At 41.7% G+C, this 16,974-nt stretch overlaps 1 protein-coding gene across 1 annotated transcript; it reads left to right on the top strand.

Moving 5' to 3' along the window:
* Positions 1 to 1,737: 1,737 nt before the first annotated feature.
* On the top strand, positions 1,738 to 15,999 carry LOC115419931 (extensin-like). The gene is made up of 4 exons (XM_030135003.1): positions 1,738 to 1,746; positions 14,012 to 14,509; positions 14,576 to 15,287; positions 15,668 to 15,999. Exons 1-4 carry the CDS (start codon positions 1,738 to 1,740, stop codon positions 15,997 to 15,999), a joined length of 1,551 nt encoding a protein of 516 aa, XP_029990863.1.
* The last annotated feature ends 975 nt before the right edge of the window (positions 16,000 to 16,974 follow it).

The following is a 16,974-nucleotide window of genomic DNA, read 5'->3' as shown; positions in this document are numbered from 1 at the left end:
TGAACAGTGGTGCATTACAGTGTTTCCTATGGTACAGGTGCCACGGCAAAACCCATGCACCACTGCACCCCCCATACCCCCACAGTATTATGGAGGTCCTACGCATGCGTGGTTACCAACCGAAAGGAAGGCACGCGCCCCCTGGTCAACTGCGCGTGTGCGGCCGAGCCCCCCCCCCCCCCCCCAACACACACACACACACACACACACACAACACACTAACAGATCAATTCCACAGGACACACTGCATTATTGACCCTTTACACGTTACGTCACGCTCTGTTCGTGCTACAAACGAGCGCCATGACGGACGGCGGAAGTGCCAGACTGCACACTGGACGGCAAAACAGCTAATATCCAATTTGGTCTGAACCTTCTCGTTCTTGTTCGTTTTTAACCCTGCTTTACACTTACAGTGGTCGCACACAACAGTTCCATCCTTCTTCACAGACACCCGTGGTTTCAGCTGGTTCCAGACAGAGCCTGGATCTGATGGACCTGATATTACAGATAGAGCAGGCTCGGTTTTGGTGATAGCATATTAGCTCCACCAAATGCTAGCTAGGTGGTAGACTGGGTTAACTGCTATGAGCCACTCTGTTCCAGTGGCTGTCATAAGCAGCCTTCAATATTAGCTCTGTTGTAGTGGCTGCCTTTTTTACCAGCTACACTACTTATAAGTCCTTTTTGTTATTGTCATTATGCTGTGTCTTATGTTCTAGCGGTGGAACTGTGCATATTACTGTGAGTAGACAGTAGAAAGGCAGACGCTTCAACAACAATAGAGCTAATACTGTAGGATACTTATGACAAACACTAACATTATTACACCGTGTTAGTTAATTAGAGCTGCTTTTGGTTACAGTCCATTTGAGTTTTAATGGCAGGCTGGGAAAAACATGTTAAAAACATACACAGCTAGCTAGCAAACGTTAGCTGTATCTTTCCTTTACCATTATGGGATCCATTCCTCTGCCGTGAGCGCAGTACAGCGACTCTGTAATCTAACCTGAGACTAAAAACTGGTAACATCCAGACTTTTGTATGTTTTTAGATCAGTACCTGTGTATGGGGACACTCTATTAAGAACAGAATGGTACAGACCGTGTGCTTTAAACTCCGGTAGACTGGAGGATTTTGCCAGATCCCTAAACACATCAGGAGGGAGAAGGGTCGGTAGCTAGCCCTGCTATCGCTGGCTGCTCCAAATAGCGTTCTTTGTGCCGTCCAGTAAGGTGAGTCACTTCGCAGGACAACTCCAAAACTTTATTTTCAGTGCTGGTAGACAGAATCCGTCACTCATTTGTTTGTTTGTTGTGTTGCTTTTGCCGTCCACCATGGGCTGAACCCCTAGTCACGTGATAACTGTGACGTCGGTGCAAAAGCTCAATAACACATTCTGAATAATTACTGCTTTAAAAAGGTTCGGAGCTGTTAAAATTGGAATTGTACTGTTGCTAGGTTACCGGACTATGAAATGCATAAATCTAGTGGCTGGCTGTTAACCGTTACTTTGCCCTTTTGGATCGTTTAGAGAATAGTGCAGTGTGCTAGAGCTCTAAGCTAATTTCAGTAAAAGCATTAAAAATAGTGAATAAAACCAACGAAAGACCAGCAAGAAAAGAAGAACCGGAGACCCAGGACCTGAAGAACCCACCAGGACCAGGATCAGCACCGGGACCAGGACCAGGACCAGGACCGACCGGGACCGGTATTAGGACCGGCCTTCTTTTCACCATGCGGAAGGTAAGAATCTGCTCCTAATTTCAGTCTGTTCATGTGATGTAAATGACAGTGAACCTCCTCAGACCCACATCTGGGTTTACTGTCCATGTTTATGGGAAAGAGTTTCACAACTTTAAACACAAAAACTACAACAGAAAAACTGTCCACTGCAAAGGGCAGAAAACATTTAAATAATGCACCTGAAATAATGGGTGTGTCATGATGTTTCCAATATAGGCAATTATTGAATTTAAAAAGGCCAAATGTGTCCTTTTCCTGGGTCTGAGGAGGTTCAAGCAGGACTCAAACATGACAAACTAATGTAAACCATGTCAGATTATTGAATTCAACTCAAACTAAGACATTATATTGAAGGAAAAAAGCTACATTTGGACAAATTTATTAGTTTTACATGAAACTCAGACAAAAACCAAACACAACTCATCAAAAGTTGCTTAATTCATCTAAATAATACCAAAAAAAGTAAAACTGATGGAAACTGAGATTTATTGAATAATCTGAAAGGTTTGAGATAAAACTAAAAGGTGGATTTACTGTTGTACTGTTTACTTAATACATTTACTGTAATCACACAGTTACGGTACACATACAGTTACTGTGCTCACACACTTACTGTACTCATACATTTACTGTACTTACACAGTTACTGTACTCACACATTTACTGTACTCACACATTTATGGTACACATACAGTTACTCATACATTTACTGTACTCACACTTTTACTGTACTCATACATTTACTGTACTTACACAGTTACTATACTAATACATTTACGTTACTCACACAGCTTCTGTACACACAAAGTGACTGTACTCACACAGTTACTGTCCAAACAATTACTGTACTCATAAAATTACTGTACTCACACATTTACTCACATGTTACTGTACACACAGTTACTGCACTCACACAGTTACTGGACTCATACATTTACTTGACACACAGTTACTGTACAGTTACTGTACTCACATAGTTACTGTACTCACACATTTACTCTACTCACAAAGTTACTGTACACACACAGTTACTGTACTCACAGTTACTTTATTCACACAATTACTGTACACCCACAGTTACTGTACTCACAGCTACTTTATTGACACAGTTACTTTACTCACACAATTACTGTGTAGACACAGTTACTTTACTCAGTTACTTTATTCAGATAGTTACTTTACTCACACATTTACTCTACTCACACAGTTACTGTACACACAGTTACTGTACACACAAAGTGACTGTACTCATACATTTGGTGTACTTACACATTTACTGTACTCACACAGTTACTGTACTCACACATTTACTATACTTACACAGTCACTGTACTTATACATTTACTGTACTCATACATTTACTATATTTACAGTTACTGTACTCACAAGTTTACAATACACACCCAGTTGCTGTACTCACACAGTTACTGTACTCGCACATTTACTGTACTCATACATTTACTGTACACACAGAGTTACTATACTCATACATTTACGTTACTCACACAGCTACTGTACACACAAAGTTACTGTACTCATATAGTTACTGTACTCACATTTACTGTACACATACAGTTACTGTACTCACACATTTACTATACTTACACAGGTACTGTACTCATACAGTTATTGTACTCATATAGTTACTGTACTTGCACAGTTACTGTACTCACACTTTTACTGTAGTCACACAGTTACTGTACTCACACATTTACTGTACTCACTCGTTTACTATACTTACAGTTACTGTACTCACACATTTACTATACTTACAGTTACTATACTCACACATTTACGGTACACATAATGTTACTGTACTCACACTTTTACAGTACACACCCAGTTACTGTGCTCACACAGTTACTGTACTCAGACAGTTACTGTACTCATACATTTACTGTACTCACACAGTTACTATACTAATACATTTACATTACTCACACAGCTACTGTACACACAAAGTGACTGTACTCACACAGTTACTGTACACACACAGTTACTGTACAAACAGTTACTGTACTCATAGAATTACAGTACTCACACATTTGCTTACATGTTACTGTACACACAGTTACTGCACTCACACAGTTACTGTACTCATACAGTTACTTTACACACAGTTACTGTACAGTTGCTGTACTCACATAGTTACTGTACTCACACATTTACTGTACTCACAGTTACTGTACACACACTTACTGTAGTCACAGTTACTTTATTCACACAATTACTGTACACCCACAGTTACTGTACTCACAGCTACTTTATTCACACAGTTACTTTACTCACACAATTACTGTGTAGACACAGTTACTTTACTCAGTTACTTTATTCAGATAGTTACTTTACTCACATTTACTCTACTCACAGTTACTATACACATACAGTTACTGTACTCACACAGTTACTGTACACACAAAGTGACTTTACTCATACATTTAGTGTACTTACACATTTACCGTACTCACACATTTACTGTACTCACACATTTACTGTACTCACACAGTTACTGTACTCACACATTTACTGTACACATACAGTTGCTGTACTCATACATTTACTGTACTCATACATTTACTATATTTACAGTTACTGTACTCACAAGTTTACAATACACACCCAGTTGCTGTACTCACACAGTTACTGTACTCGCACATTTACCGTACTCATACATTTACTGTACTCACACTTTTACTGTACTCATACATTTACTGTACACACAGAGTTACTATACTCATACATTTACGTTACCCACACAGCTACTGTACACACAAAGTGACTACTCATAAATTTACTGTACTCAGTTACTTTACAAACAATTACTGTACTCATACAGTTACTGTACTCACATTTACTGTACACATACAGTTACTGTGTTCACACACTTACTGTACTCACACATTTACTATACTTACAGTTACTGTACTCATACAGTTACTGTACTTACACAGTTACTGTACTCACACATTTACTGTACTCACACAGTTACTGTACACACACATTTACTTTACTCACATATTTACTATACTTACAGTTACTGTACTCACACATTTACTATACTTACAGTTACTATACTCACACATTTACGGTACACATAATGTTACTGTCCTCACACTTTTACAGTACACACCCAGTTATTGTGCTCACACAGTTACTGTACTCACACAGTTACTATACTCATACATTTACTGTACTCACACAGTTACTATACTAATACATTTACATTACTCAGACAGATACTGTACACACAAAGTGACTGTACTCACACAGTTACTGTACTCACACAGTTACTGTACAAACAGTTACTGTACTCATAAAATTACTGTACTCACACATTTACTTACATGTTACTGTACACACAGTTACTGTACTCATACAGTTACTTTACACACAGTTACTGTACAGTTACTGTATTCACATAGTTACTGTACTCACACATTTACTCTACTCACACAGTTACTGTACACACACAGTTACTGTACTCACAGTTGCTTTATTCACACAATTACTGTACACCCACAGTTACTGTACTCACAGCTACTTTATTCACACATTTACTTTACTCACACAATTACTGTGTAGACACAGTTACTTTACTCAGTTACTTTATTCAGATAGTTACTTTACTCACACATTTACTCTACTCACACAGTTACTGTACACACACAGTTACTGTACTCACACAGTTACTGTACACACAAATTGACTGTACTCATACATTTACTGTACTTACACTTTTACCGTACTCACACATTTACTGTACTCACACAGTTACTGTACTCACACATTTACTATACTTACACAGTTACTGTACTCACACAGTTACTGTACTCACACATTTACTGTACACATACAGTTACTGTACTCATACATTTACTGTACTCATACATTTACTATATTTACAGTTACTGTACTCACAAGTTTACAATACACACCCAGTTGCTGTACTCACACAGTTACTGTACTCACACAGTTACTGTACTCATACATTTACTGTACAAACACATTTACTGTACTCATACATTTACTGTACACACACAGTTACTATACTCATACATTTACGTTACTCACACAGCTACTGTACACACAAAGTGACTGTACTCATACATTTACTGTACTCACTCACTTACTTTACAAACAGTTACTGTACTCATACAGTTACTGTACTCACAGTTACTTTACACACAGTTACTGTACAAACAGTTACTTTACTCACATAGTTACTGCACTCACAGATTTACTCTACTCACAGTTACTGTACACACACAGTTACTTTACTCAGTTACTTGTTCACACAATTACTGAACAAACACAGTTACTGTACACCCACAGTTACTGTACTCACACAGTTACTTTATTCGCACAGTTACTCTACTCACACAATTACTGTGTAGACAGTTACTTTACTCAGTTACTTTATTCACGTAGTTACTGTACTCACACATTTACTCTGCTCACTCAATTACTGTACTCACACATTTACTCTACTCACACACTTACTGTACACACACAGTTACTGTACTCACACAGTTACTTTATTCACACAATTACTGTGCTCACTCTTTTAGTGTACTCACACAGTTACTTTACACACACAGTTACTCTCCTCACACAGTTACTCTATTCACAGAGTTACTGTATAAAAAGTTATTTTTCTCAGTTACTTTATTCACATAGTTACTGTATTCACACATTTTCTATACTTACACAGATACTGTACTCATACATTTATTGTACTCACACATTTACTGTACACACAGTTATTGTACTCACAATTTACTTTACTCACACATTTACTTTACACACACAGGTACTGTACTCACAGTTACTTTATTCACACAATTACTGTACACCCACAGTTACTGTACACCTACAGTTACTGTACTCACACAGTTACTTTATTCACACAGTTACTCTACTCACACAATTACTGCGTAGACAGTTACTTTACTCACACAGTTACTGTACTCACACATTTACTGTACACATACAGTTACTGTACTCATATATTTACTGTACTCATACATTTACTATATTTACAGTTACTGTACTCACAAGTTTACAAAACACACCCAGTTGCTGTACTCACACAGTTACTGTACTCACACAGTTACTGTACTCATACATTTACTGTACAACACATTTACTGTACTCGCACATTTACTGTACTCATACATTTACTGTACACACACAGTTACTATACTCATACATTTACGTTACACACACAGCTACTGTACACACAAAGTGACTGTACTCATACATTTACTCTACTCACACAGTTACTGTACACACACAGTTACTGTACTCACACAGTTACTGTACACACAAAGTGACTGTACTCATACATTTACTGTACTCACACAGTTACTGTACTTACACATTTACTATACTTACACAGTTACTGTACTCACACAGTTACTGTACTCACACATTTACTGTACACATACAGTTACTGTACTCATACATTTACTATATTTACAGTTACTGTACTCACAAGTTTACAATACACACCCAGTTGCTTCACTCACACAGTTACTGTACTCACAGTTACTGTACTCATACATTTACTGTACAAACACATTTACTGTACTCATACATTTACTGTACACACACAGTTACTATACTCATACATTTACGTTACTCACACAGCTACTGTACACACAAAGTGACTGTACTCATACATTTACTGTACTCACTCACTTACTTTACAGTTACTGTACTCATACAGTTACTGTACTCACAGTTACTTTACACACAGTTACTGTACAAACAGTTACTTTACTCACATAGTTACTGCACTCACAGATTTACTCTACTCACAGTTACTGTACACACACAGTTACTGTACTCAGTTACTTGTTCACACAATTACTGAACAAACACAGTTACTGTACACCCACAATTACTTTACTCACACAGTTACTGTGTAAATCGTTACTTTACTCACAGTTACTTTATTCACATATTTACTGTACTCACACATTTACTCTACTCACACAGTTACTGTACACACAGTTAATCTATACACAGTTACTGTACTCACACAATTACTTTATTCACACAATTACTGTACACAAACAGTTACTGTACTCACACAGTTTCTTTATTCTCACAATTCCTGTGCTCACTCTTTTAGTGTACTGACACTATTACTCTTCACAGACAGTTACTCTCCTCACACAGTTACTGTATAAACAGTTATTTTTCTCAGTTACTTTATTCACATAGTTACTGTACTCACACATTTACTATACTTACAGTTACTGTACTCATACATTTATTGTACTCACACATTTACTGTACACACACAGGTACTGTACTCACACATTTACTGTACTCACAGTTACTATACTTACACAGTTACTGTACTGTTACATTTACTATAGTCATACATTTACTGTACTCACATTTACTGTACTCACACATTTACTGTACTCAGACAGTTACTATACTTACACAGTTACTGTACTGTTACATTTACTATACTCATACATTTACGTTACTCACATTTACTGTACTCAACATTTACTGTACTCACAGTTACTGTACACACACAGTTACTTTACTAACACATTTACTGTACTCATACTTTTACAGTACACACAGTTACTTTTAGGGCTGCACGATTTCGGAAAAAAAAAAAAAATCCCGATTTTTTTTTTTTTTTCCTCTAAAAACTCGATTTTCGATTTCAATTTCGATTTTTTGGGTAAAACTACTAAAGGCAACAAAAGTCAGCATGTCGCTTTCGTGAGCAGCCCACAATGCAAGGCACTGCTCTGACCTGAAATCTGTGATGGTATCATGTGATGAACCCACAGAAGTTTTATTTTTTCTTAATTAAATCTTTATTGAATGAAGTAGAGTATACAAACAATGTCTGCAACAAGAAAATGACGAAAGTTTGCCAGGGGGAATAAGCTACAATACAATGTCCAAATCAGAGCAAATACTGATGGTTTTTACAGCCTTTTTGTTTCTAGATTTATCAAACAGCTTTAAATAAAGTTCAACATCTTTACAAAAATAAATAATATTTGGTTTTGTGTTACAGAACTTACCTTTGTGAATGAAAAATTTAGCAAGTAAGAGGACTATATTAATTATTTTAAAAAAAACAAAACTTTTTTTTTCTTTTCTGGGTATCTGGGCCCACAGAAGTGATACCAATGTAAGTCAGTGACAGGCATCAGTCGTGCGTGCGTGGACCACAGAATACGAGTGATCCCCATGCGGTTCTATTTAAACTGGGGAGTCCGTGCGTGGAACAGACCGACCCAGGACACGCTGGAGGGATTCTATCCCTGGAGCTGGTGGATGTGTGTGGGCACAGGGCTGTCTGGGCTCCTCTGCTGAGGCTGATGACCCCGAGACCTGGGCCAGGTTCGGTACGGATCCGGGACAACGTAAGATGAGTGATCCGCGTGCAGTTCTATTTCAGTTGCAGGATCCGTGCGTGAAGCCACGGCTTACATTACTATAAGTTCTGTGGGCTCATTAACACATTTAAAGTCTGGTCATTACACGGACTTCTGTGACAGACCACTGTCACTGACAGGAGGAGGAGCCTACGGGAGCCCGCAAGCACGCGGCCTGGAGGCACGAGACAGATGAAATCGATTTTACGATTTCACTTTTTTAAAAATCGTCCTAATTAAAAAATCCGATTTTGATTTAAAATCGATTAATCGTGCAGCCCTAGTTACTGTACTCATACATTTCCTTTACTCACACATTTACTGTACTCACACTTTTACTGTACTCATACATTTACTGTACTCATACATTTACTGTACTCACACAGTTACTGTACTCACAGTTACTGTACTCATACATTTACTGTACTCACACTTTTACTGTACTCATACATTTACTGTACTCATAAATTTTCTGTACTCACACATTTACTATACTCACACAGTTACTGTATACACACAGTTACTGCACTCACACAGTTACTGTACTCATACATTTACTGTACTCACACTTTTACTGTACTCATCCATTTACTGTACACATACATTTACATTACTCACACAGCTACTGTACACACAAAGTGACTGTACTCATACATTTACTGTACTCACACAGTTACTATACAAACAGTTACTGTACTCATAAAGTTACTGTACTCACACAGTTATTTTACACACAGTTACTGTACAAACACTTACTGTACTGACATAGATACTGTACTCACACATTTACTCTACTCACACAGTTACTGTACTCACAGTTAGTTTATTCACACAATTACTGTACATCCACAGTTACTGTACACCCACAGTTACTGTACACCCACAGTTACTGTACTCACACTTACTTTATTCACACAGTTACTCTACTCACACAATTACTGTGTAGACACAGTTACTTTACTCAGTTACTTTATTCACACAGTTACTTACACATTTAGTCTACTTACAGTTACTGCACACACACAGTTACTGTACTCACACAGTTACTGTACACACAGTTACTGTATTCACACAGTTACTTTATTCACACAGTTACTGTACACACACAGTTACTGTACTCAGTTACTTTATTCACACAATTACTTTACTCACACAGTTACTGTGTAAACAGTTACTTTACGCACAGTTATTTTATTCACATAGTTACTGTACTCATACATTTACTCTACTTGCACAGTTACTGTACACACACAGTTGCTGTACACACACAGTTACTGTACTCACACAGTTACTTTATTCACACAACTACTGTACACCCACAGTTACTGTACTCACACAGTTACTTTATTCACACAATTACTGTACTCACACATTTACTATACACACATAGTAACTGTACTCACACATTTACTGTACACACACAGTTACTCTACTCACACAGTTACTGTACTCACAGTTACTTTACACACACAGTTACTTTACACACACAGTTACTGTACTCACACAGTTACTGTACTCACAGTCACTCTACACAGACATTTAGTTTACACACACAGTTACTGTTCTCACACAGTTACTTTATTCACACAACTACTGTACACCCACAGTTACTGTACTCACAGTTACTTTATTCACAAAGTTACTGTACACCCACAGTTGCTGTACTCAGTTACTTTATTCACACTATTACTATACACCCAGTTACTGTACTCAGTTACTGTACACAGTTACTTTATTCAAAAAATTACTGTACACCCACAGTTACTTTACACACACATTCATTTTACTCACACAGTTACTGTACTCACAAAGTGACTGTACTCACTCATTTACTGTATTCGCACAGTTACTATACTCACACATTTACTTCACTCACATGATACTGTACACAGTTACTTCACTCAGTTACTGTCCTCAAAGTTACTGTACTCATACAGTTACTTTACACCCACATTTACTGTATTCACAAAGTGACTCAAAGTGACTGCACTCACTCAGTTGCTGTACACACACATTTATTTTTCTCACACAGTTACTGTTCTCACAGTTACTGGGCACATACAGTTATTGTACTCATACAGTTACTTTACACACACAGTTACTGTACTCAAACTGTTAATATACATTAAAATTTACTGTACTCACATTTACTGTACTCACAGTTACTGTACACACACTTTTACTGTACTCACAGTTACTTTACAGTTACTTTCCACACACAGTTACTGTACTCAAACTGTTAATGTACATTAAAATTTACTGTACTCACATTTATTGTACTCACAGTTACTATACACACACTTTTACTGTACTTAGTTACTTTACAGTTACTTTACTCACACTTTTATTGTACACAGTTACTATACCCACTCAGTTACTGTACTCAGTTACTTTATTCACACAGTTACTCAGTTACTTTACTCACATAGTTACTGTATAAACACAGTGACTGTACACACACAGTTACTTCATTCACACAATTACTGTACACCCACACTTACTGTACTCACACAGTTACTTTATTCACACAATTACGATACTCACAGTTACTGTAGAAACACAGTTACTGTACACACACAGTTACTGTACTCACACAGTTACTTTATTCACACAATTACTGTACACCCACAGTTACTGTACTCACACAGTTACTGTGTAAACAGTTACTTTTCTCACAGTTACTTTATTCACATAGTTACTGTACTCACACAGTTACCGTACACAGTTACTGTACTCAAACAGTTACTGTACACACTGTTACTTTCTTCACACAGTTACTGTACACCCACAGTTACTGTACTCATACAGTTACTTTACACAGTTACTTTACACACAGTTACTGTACTCACACAGTTACTATACGTACACAGTTACTGTACTCACACATTTACTGTACTCACACAGTTACTGTACTCATACAGTTACTGTATGATCACAGTTACTCTAGTCACAGTTACTTTATTCACACAATTACTGTACTCACACATTTACTTTACACACGTAGTTACTGTGCTCACATTTTTAATGTACTCACACAGTTACTGTACTCACAAAGTGACGGTTCTCACACATTAACTTTACTCACATGTTACTGTACACACAGTTACTGTATAAACACAGTTACTGTACACACACATTTCTTTTACTCAGTTACCGTACACACAGTTACTGTACTCACACAGTTACTGTACTCAGTTACTCTACTCAGTTACTGTAGTCGCACATTTACTCTACACACAGTTACATTACTCACACAGTTACTGTAGTCACACAGTTACTGTACACACACATTTCTTTTACTCACACAGTTACTGTACACACAGTTACTGTACTCACACAGTTACTGTTCTCAGTTACTCTACTCAGTCACTGTAGTCACACATTTAGTCACACAGTTACTGTAGTCACACATTTATTTTACTCACACAGTTACTGTACTCACAGTTACTCTACACACACATTTACTCTACACACATAGCTACTGAACTCACACAGTTTCTGTACACACACATTTACTGTACTCACACAGTTAGTGTCCTAATACAGTTACTTCACACACTAAGTTACTGTACACACACAGTTACTGTAGCCACACATGCAAAATTAAGTAATTTTTAAATAAATATAATAATTTTTGTTTTAAAAAGCAAAATATCACTCCTTTAAGTGATTTCTCTCCATTTATTCGAATATGTTCAGTATTTTGCATTCTTTAGTGAAAATCAGTTTTGTTTTTTTTCTACATTTAATTCACTGATCATGATTGATGTCCATTAAAGCTCAAATTTAAATTGAGGGGTATTACATCAAAAAGAAAGAAAACGAAGGAAAAAGTGACTTTTTCAGTAAAATAGATCATTAACTGAACATAAAAACAAGTGTGTCTATCCACTGTCGTTGATCCAACTCCATGGGTTTTACTGGTGAATCAATGTTGTAGAAGATGAAGGTGTTTCCATGGTAACTATGGAGACTGAACGTCCAAATGGGTCATATCTGATGACCATGAAAAGGAGAAAAACTGTATTTTACACTAATTGTTTATATGTATTTATTACATTAGTGGATCAACTGTTATTTAAGTTTTTATATCTGTAAATGATGTTGGTCGCCAGAGGGTGTTTGGGTCTTAATGGGTTAAAGTAGGACTAAAGGTGATGAAAAACTCACGTAAACTTTGTCTTGATAGATAGACAGATAGACAGACAGATAGATAGATAGATAGATAGATAGATAGATGGATAGATAGATGTAATGTATATAAGTAAAAAGTAACACTTTCAAAATCACTCAGTTGATCTAAATAATACTCAAAAGATGAGTTAAACTGACAAAAAAGTGAAATGAGTTCAGTAATCTGACATGTTCTACTTAAATCTAAGACTGATGTAGAAGAAGAACTGAATTAAAACTAGTCAATTTATCTAAATAACCCTTAAAGTCGGAGTAGAAATGATTAAAGCTGATGTAAACCAGCTCAGATTGTTCAATATAATTCCGACTATCTACTGCTTTACTGAAATCCTTCAAATATTGATTATGGTTAAACAAGTTTTCTTTTGCTGTCAAATTATTTGCTTGCTGTGGTGCACATGGATAATTATATCTAAACAAATGTTTGGTGTTAGTCCAGGTTTGTTCAAAGTAAAAGACAAAATTGACATGTTTGTTTGAAAACTTAGGAAAACCCTAATTGAGCAGATACTGCTGAAACCTCCAACTCCACTCAAAGCACGTGACTTATTATTGTTATTTTTTTATCAGGACTTAAAATAATAATAATAATAATAATAATAATAATACTAGTAATCAATCCTTAATACTTCTTTTCTTTTCTTTCTTTGCAGCAAGGAAACCGCTTCCAGCCCCCCATTGCCGGATGTCAGGTGACCCCTGACCCTCCGGAGTGGGTACACAACCGCCAGTCCTCCATCGCTGGCTCTCAGGTGGCCCCTGACTGCCCGGAGCAGGAACACAGCGCCCTGCCCTCTGCCTCCGGGTCTCAGGTGGCCCCTGACCGTCTGGGCCGGAGACCCAGACCCATGCTCTCCATCTTCAGCTCTCTGGTGGCCCGTAACCGACGGAGATGCAGCCCCATGCCCTCTGCCTCCGGCTTTCAGGAGGCCCCTGACCAACAGGGCCAGAGCAGCAGCCCCATGCCATCTTCCTCCAGCTCTCAGGAGGCCCCTGACCCTCCTGACCGTAGCGGCATCCCCCTGCCCGCCACCTTCAACTGTGAGGTGGCCCCTGAAACCAGCTCTCTGGTTAACCCTGACAGCTGGGCCTGGAGACGGAGACGCAGACCCCTGTCCTCCGTCTCTTACCCTCAGGAGGCCACAGAGCGCGTACGCTCCGCACGGTCGATGTGGAGAGCATGTGTATCTTCTTTATGTTGCTGTGTTTCCTCTCAGGTGGACCCTGACTGCCCCGACCAGAGTGGCAGCCTCCTGCCCTCTGGCTCTCAGGTGGTCCCTGACCGCCCGGGCCACAGCAGCAGTCCCCTTCCCACCATCTCCAGTTGCGAGGTGGTACCTGATGGGGAGCAGGGAGGCAGCTCCTTGTCCTCTGCCTCTGATGCTCAGATGGCCCTTGACTGTTCAAGGCAGAGACGCAGAACCCTGCATCGTCTCTTCGGCTCTCTGGTGGCCCCTGATCGCCAGGGCCGGACACCCAGAGCCCTGCCCTCCAACGACGGCTCTCAGGTGGCCCGTGACATCCCGGATTTGAGCGGCAGCCCCCTGCCTGTCACCTCTGGCTCTCAGGTGGCCCCTGACTGCCCAGTCCGCAGCAGCAGTCCCCTGCCCACTGCCTCCGGCTCTCAGGTGGCCCCTGACCACCAGGGCCGGAGACACAGAGCCCTCCCCTCCAGCTCCGGCTCTCAGGTGGCCCGTGACTGCCCAGACTGGAGCGGCAGCCCTCTGCCTTCCACCTCTAGGTATGCAGCTCCCTGCCCTCTGCCTCTGGCTTTCTGGTGGCCCCGGACCGACGGAGATGCAGACGGAGACCAGAGCGGCAGCCTCCTGCCCTCTGCGTCTTGCTTTCAGGTGGCCTCTGACTGCCCGGACCGTAGCGGAAGCCCCCTGCCGTCTTCCTCCAGCTCTCTGGTGGCCTCTGACCGCCCGGGCTGGAGCTGCAGCCCAAGACCACTCCCTTGCCCTGCTTTCTCTGTCTACCTCTTTATCTCTCCTTCTTTATTCTCTCTCCCTCTCTCTCTCCCCCTCCCTGTTTCACTCTCTCTCTCTGTCCCTCTCTCTGTCTCCCTCTATCCTCTCTCTCTCATACCCTCTCGCGCTCTCACTCTCTCCTTGTCTCTCCCTCTCTCTCCCGTCCCTTTGACTCTCTCTCTCTCCCTCTGTCTCTCTTTCACTCTGTCTTTCTCTCCCTCTCTTGTCTTCTCTCTCATCGCCTCTCTCTCTCCCGCTTTCCCTTTCCCTTTCCCTATCTCTCTTGGTCTCTTCTACTCTTTCTTTCTCTCTCTCCCACCTTCCTTCCATATTCCTGAGGCCAGAGATGCAGCCCCCTTACCTCCGGCTGCCCAGGAACCCCCAGCTGGCCGGTGCAGCGGGTCACCCATCCGCCTCCGGCTTTTGGCTCTTCTCCTCCGGCTGTTAAGGGACCCCCGACTGGCCAGAGCGGAGGGCCATCCTGCCGCTCTCCATCTCTGGCTTTCGGCCCTCCGCCTCCAGCTTTCGGCCCTCCGCCTCCAGCTTTCGGCCCTCCGCCTCCAGCTTTTGGTCCTCCGCCAACGGCTGTTCAGGGCCCCCCAACTTGCCGGAGCGGAGGACCACCCATCCACCCTCCAGCTTTCGGCCCACCGCCTCCGGGTGTTCAGTGACCCTCAACCTACGGGAATGGAGGGCCACACTTCCACCCTCCGACTTTCGACCCCCCGACTCCGGCTGTTCGGTGACCCCCGACTGGCCGGAGCAGAGGGCCACTCCTCTGCCCTTCATCCCCGGCTTTCGGCCCTCCGTCTCCGGCTGTTCGGTGACCCCCGACTGGCTGGAGCGGAAGACCACCCCTCCGCCCTCCGCCTCCGGCTTTCGGCCCTCATCCTCGGACTATTGAGGGACCCCCGACTTACCAGAGTGGAGGACCATTCTGCCGCCCTCCGCCTCTGGTTTTCGGCCCTCCGCCTCCGGCTGTTCGGGGACCCCCAACTTGCTGGAACAGAGGGCCACCCCTCCACCCTCCAGCCTTCGGCCCCCCGCCCCCGGGTTCTTGGTGACCCCCAACTTGCTGAAACGGAGGGCCACCCTTCTGCCCTCCAGCCTTCGGCCCCCCGCCTCCAGGTTTTTGGTGACCCCCGACTGGCTAGAACAGAGGGCAACCCCTCCACCCTCCGCCTCCGGCTTTCGGCCCTCATCCTCCAGCTGTTCGGCGAGCCCCACCTGGACGGAGAGGAGGGCCACCCCTCTGCCCTCCGCCTCCAGCTTTTGGCCCGCATCTTCCGGCTGTTCGGGGACCCCCGCCTTGCCAGAGCGGAGGGCAATCCCGCCGCCCTCCGCCTCTTGCTTTCAGCCCTGCGCCTCCGGCTGTTCAGGGCCCCCCGACTTGCCGGAGCAGAGGGCCACCCCTCTGCCCTCCAGCTTTCGGCTCTCCGCCTCCGGCTGTTTGGTGACCACCGACTGGCCGAAATGGAGGGCCACCTCTCCACCATCCGCCTCCGGCTTTCGGCCCTCCGCCTCCGGCTGTTTGGTGACCGCCAACAGGCCGGATTGGAGGGCCACCCCTCCGCCATCCGCCTCCAGCTTTTGGCCCTCCGCTCCCGGCTGTTTGGTGACCCCCAAATGGCCGGAGCGGAGGCCCG

This window comes from Sphaeramia orbicularis, chromosome 5 (genome assembly GCF_902148855.1).
Source record: "Sphaeramia orbicularis chromosome 5, fSphaOr1.1, whole genome shotgun sequence".
In the NCBI taxonomy this organism is placed as follows: domain Eukaryota; kingdom Metazoa; phylum Chordata; class Actinopteri; order Kurtiformes; family Apogonidae; genus Sphaeramia; species Sphaeramia orbicularis.
Note: the sequence above shows the minus strand (reverse complement) of the source record. Positions and strands in the feature narration are given on the sequence as shown.

What these genes read in the sequence shown, in the direction of transcription:
- LOC115419931 (XM_030135003.1), top strand. An exon ending in CTCAGGAGGCCACAGAGCGC is followed by an intron (nt 14,510 to 14,575) that starts GTACGCTCCGCA and finishes GTTTCCTCTCAG; the next exon opens with GTGGACCCTGACTGCCCCGA. An exon ending in GGTGGCCTCTGACCGCCCGG is followed by an intron (nt 15,288 to 15,667) that starts GCTGGAGCTGCA and finishes CATATTCCTGAG; the next exon opens with GCCAGAGATGCAGCCCCCTT.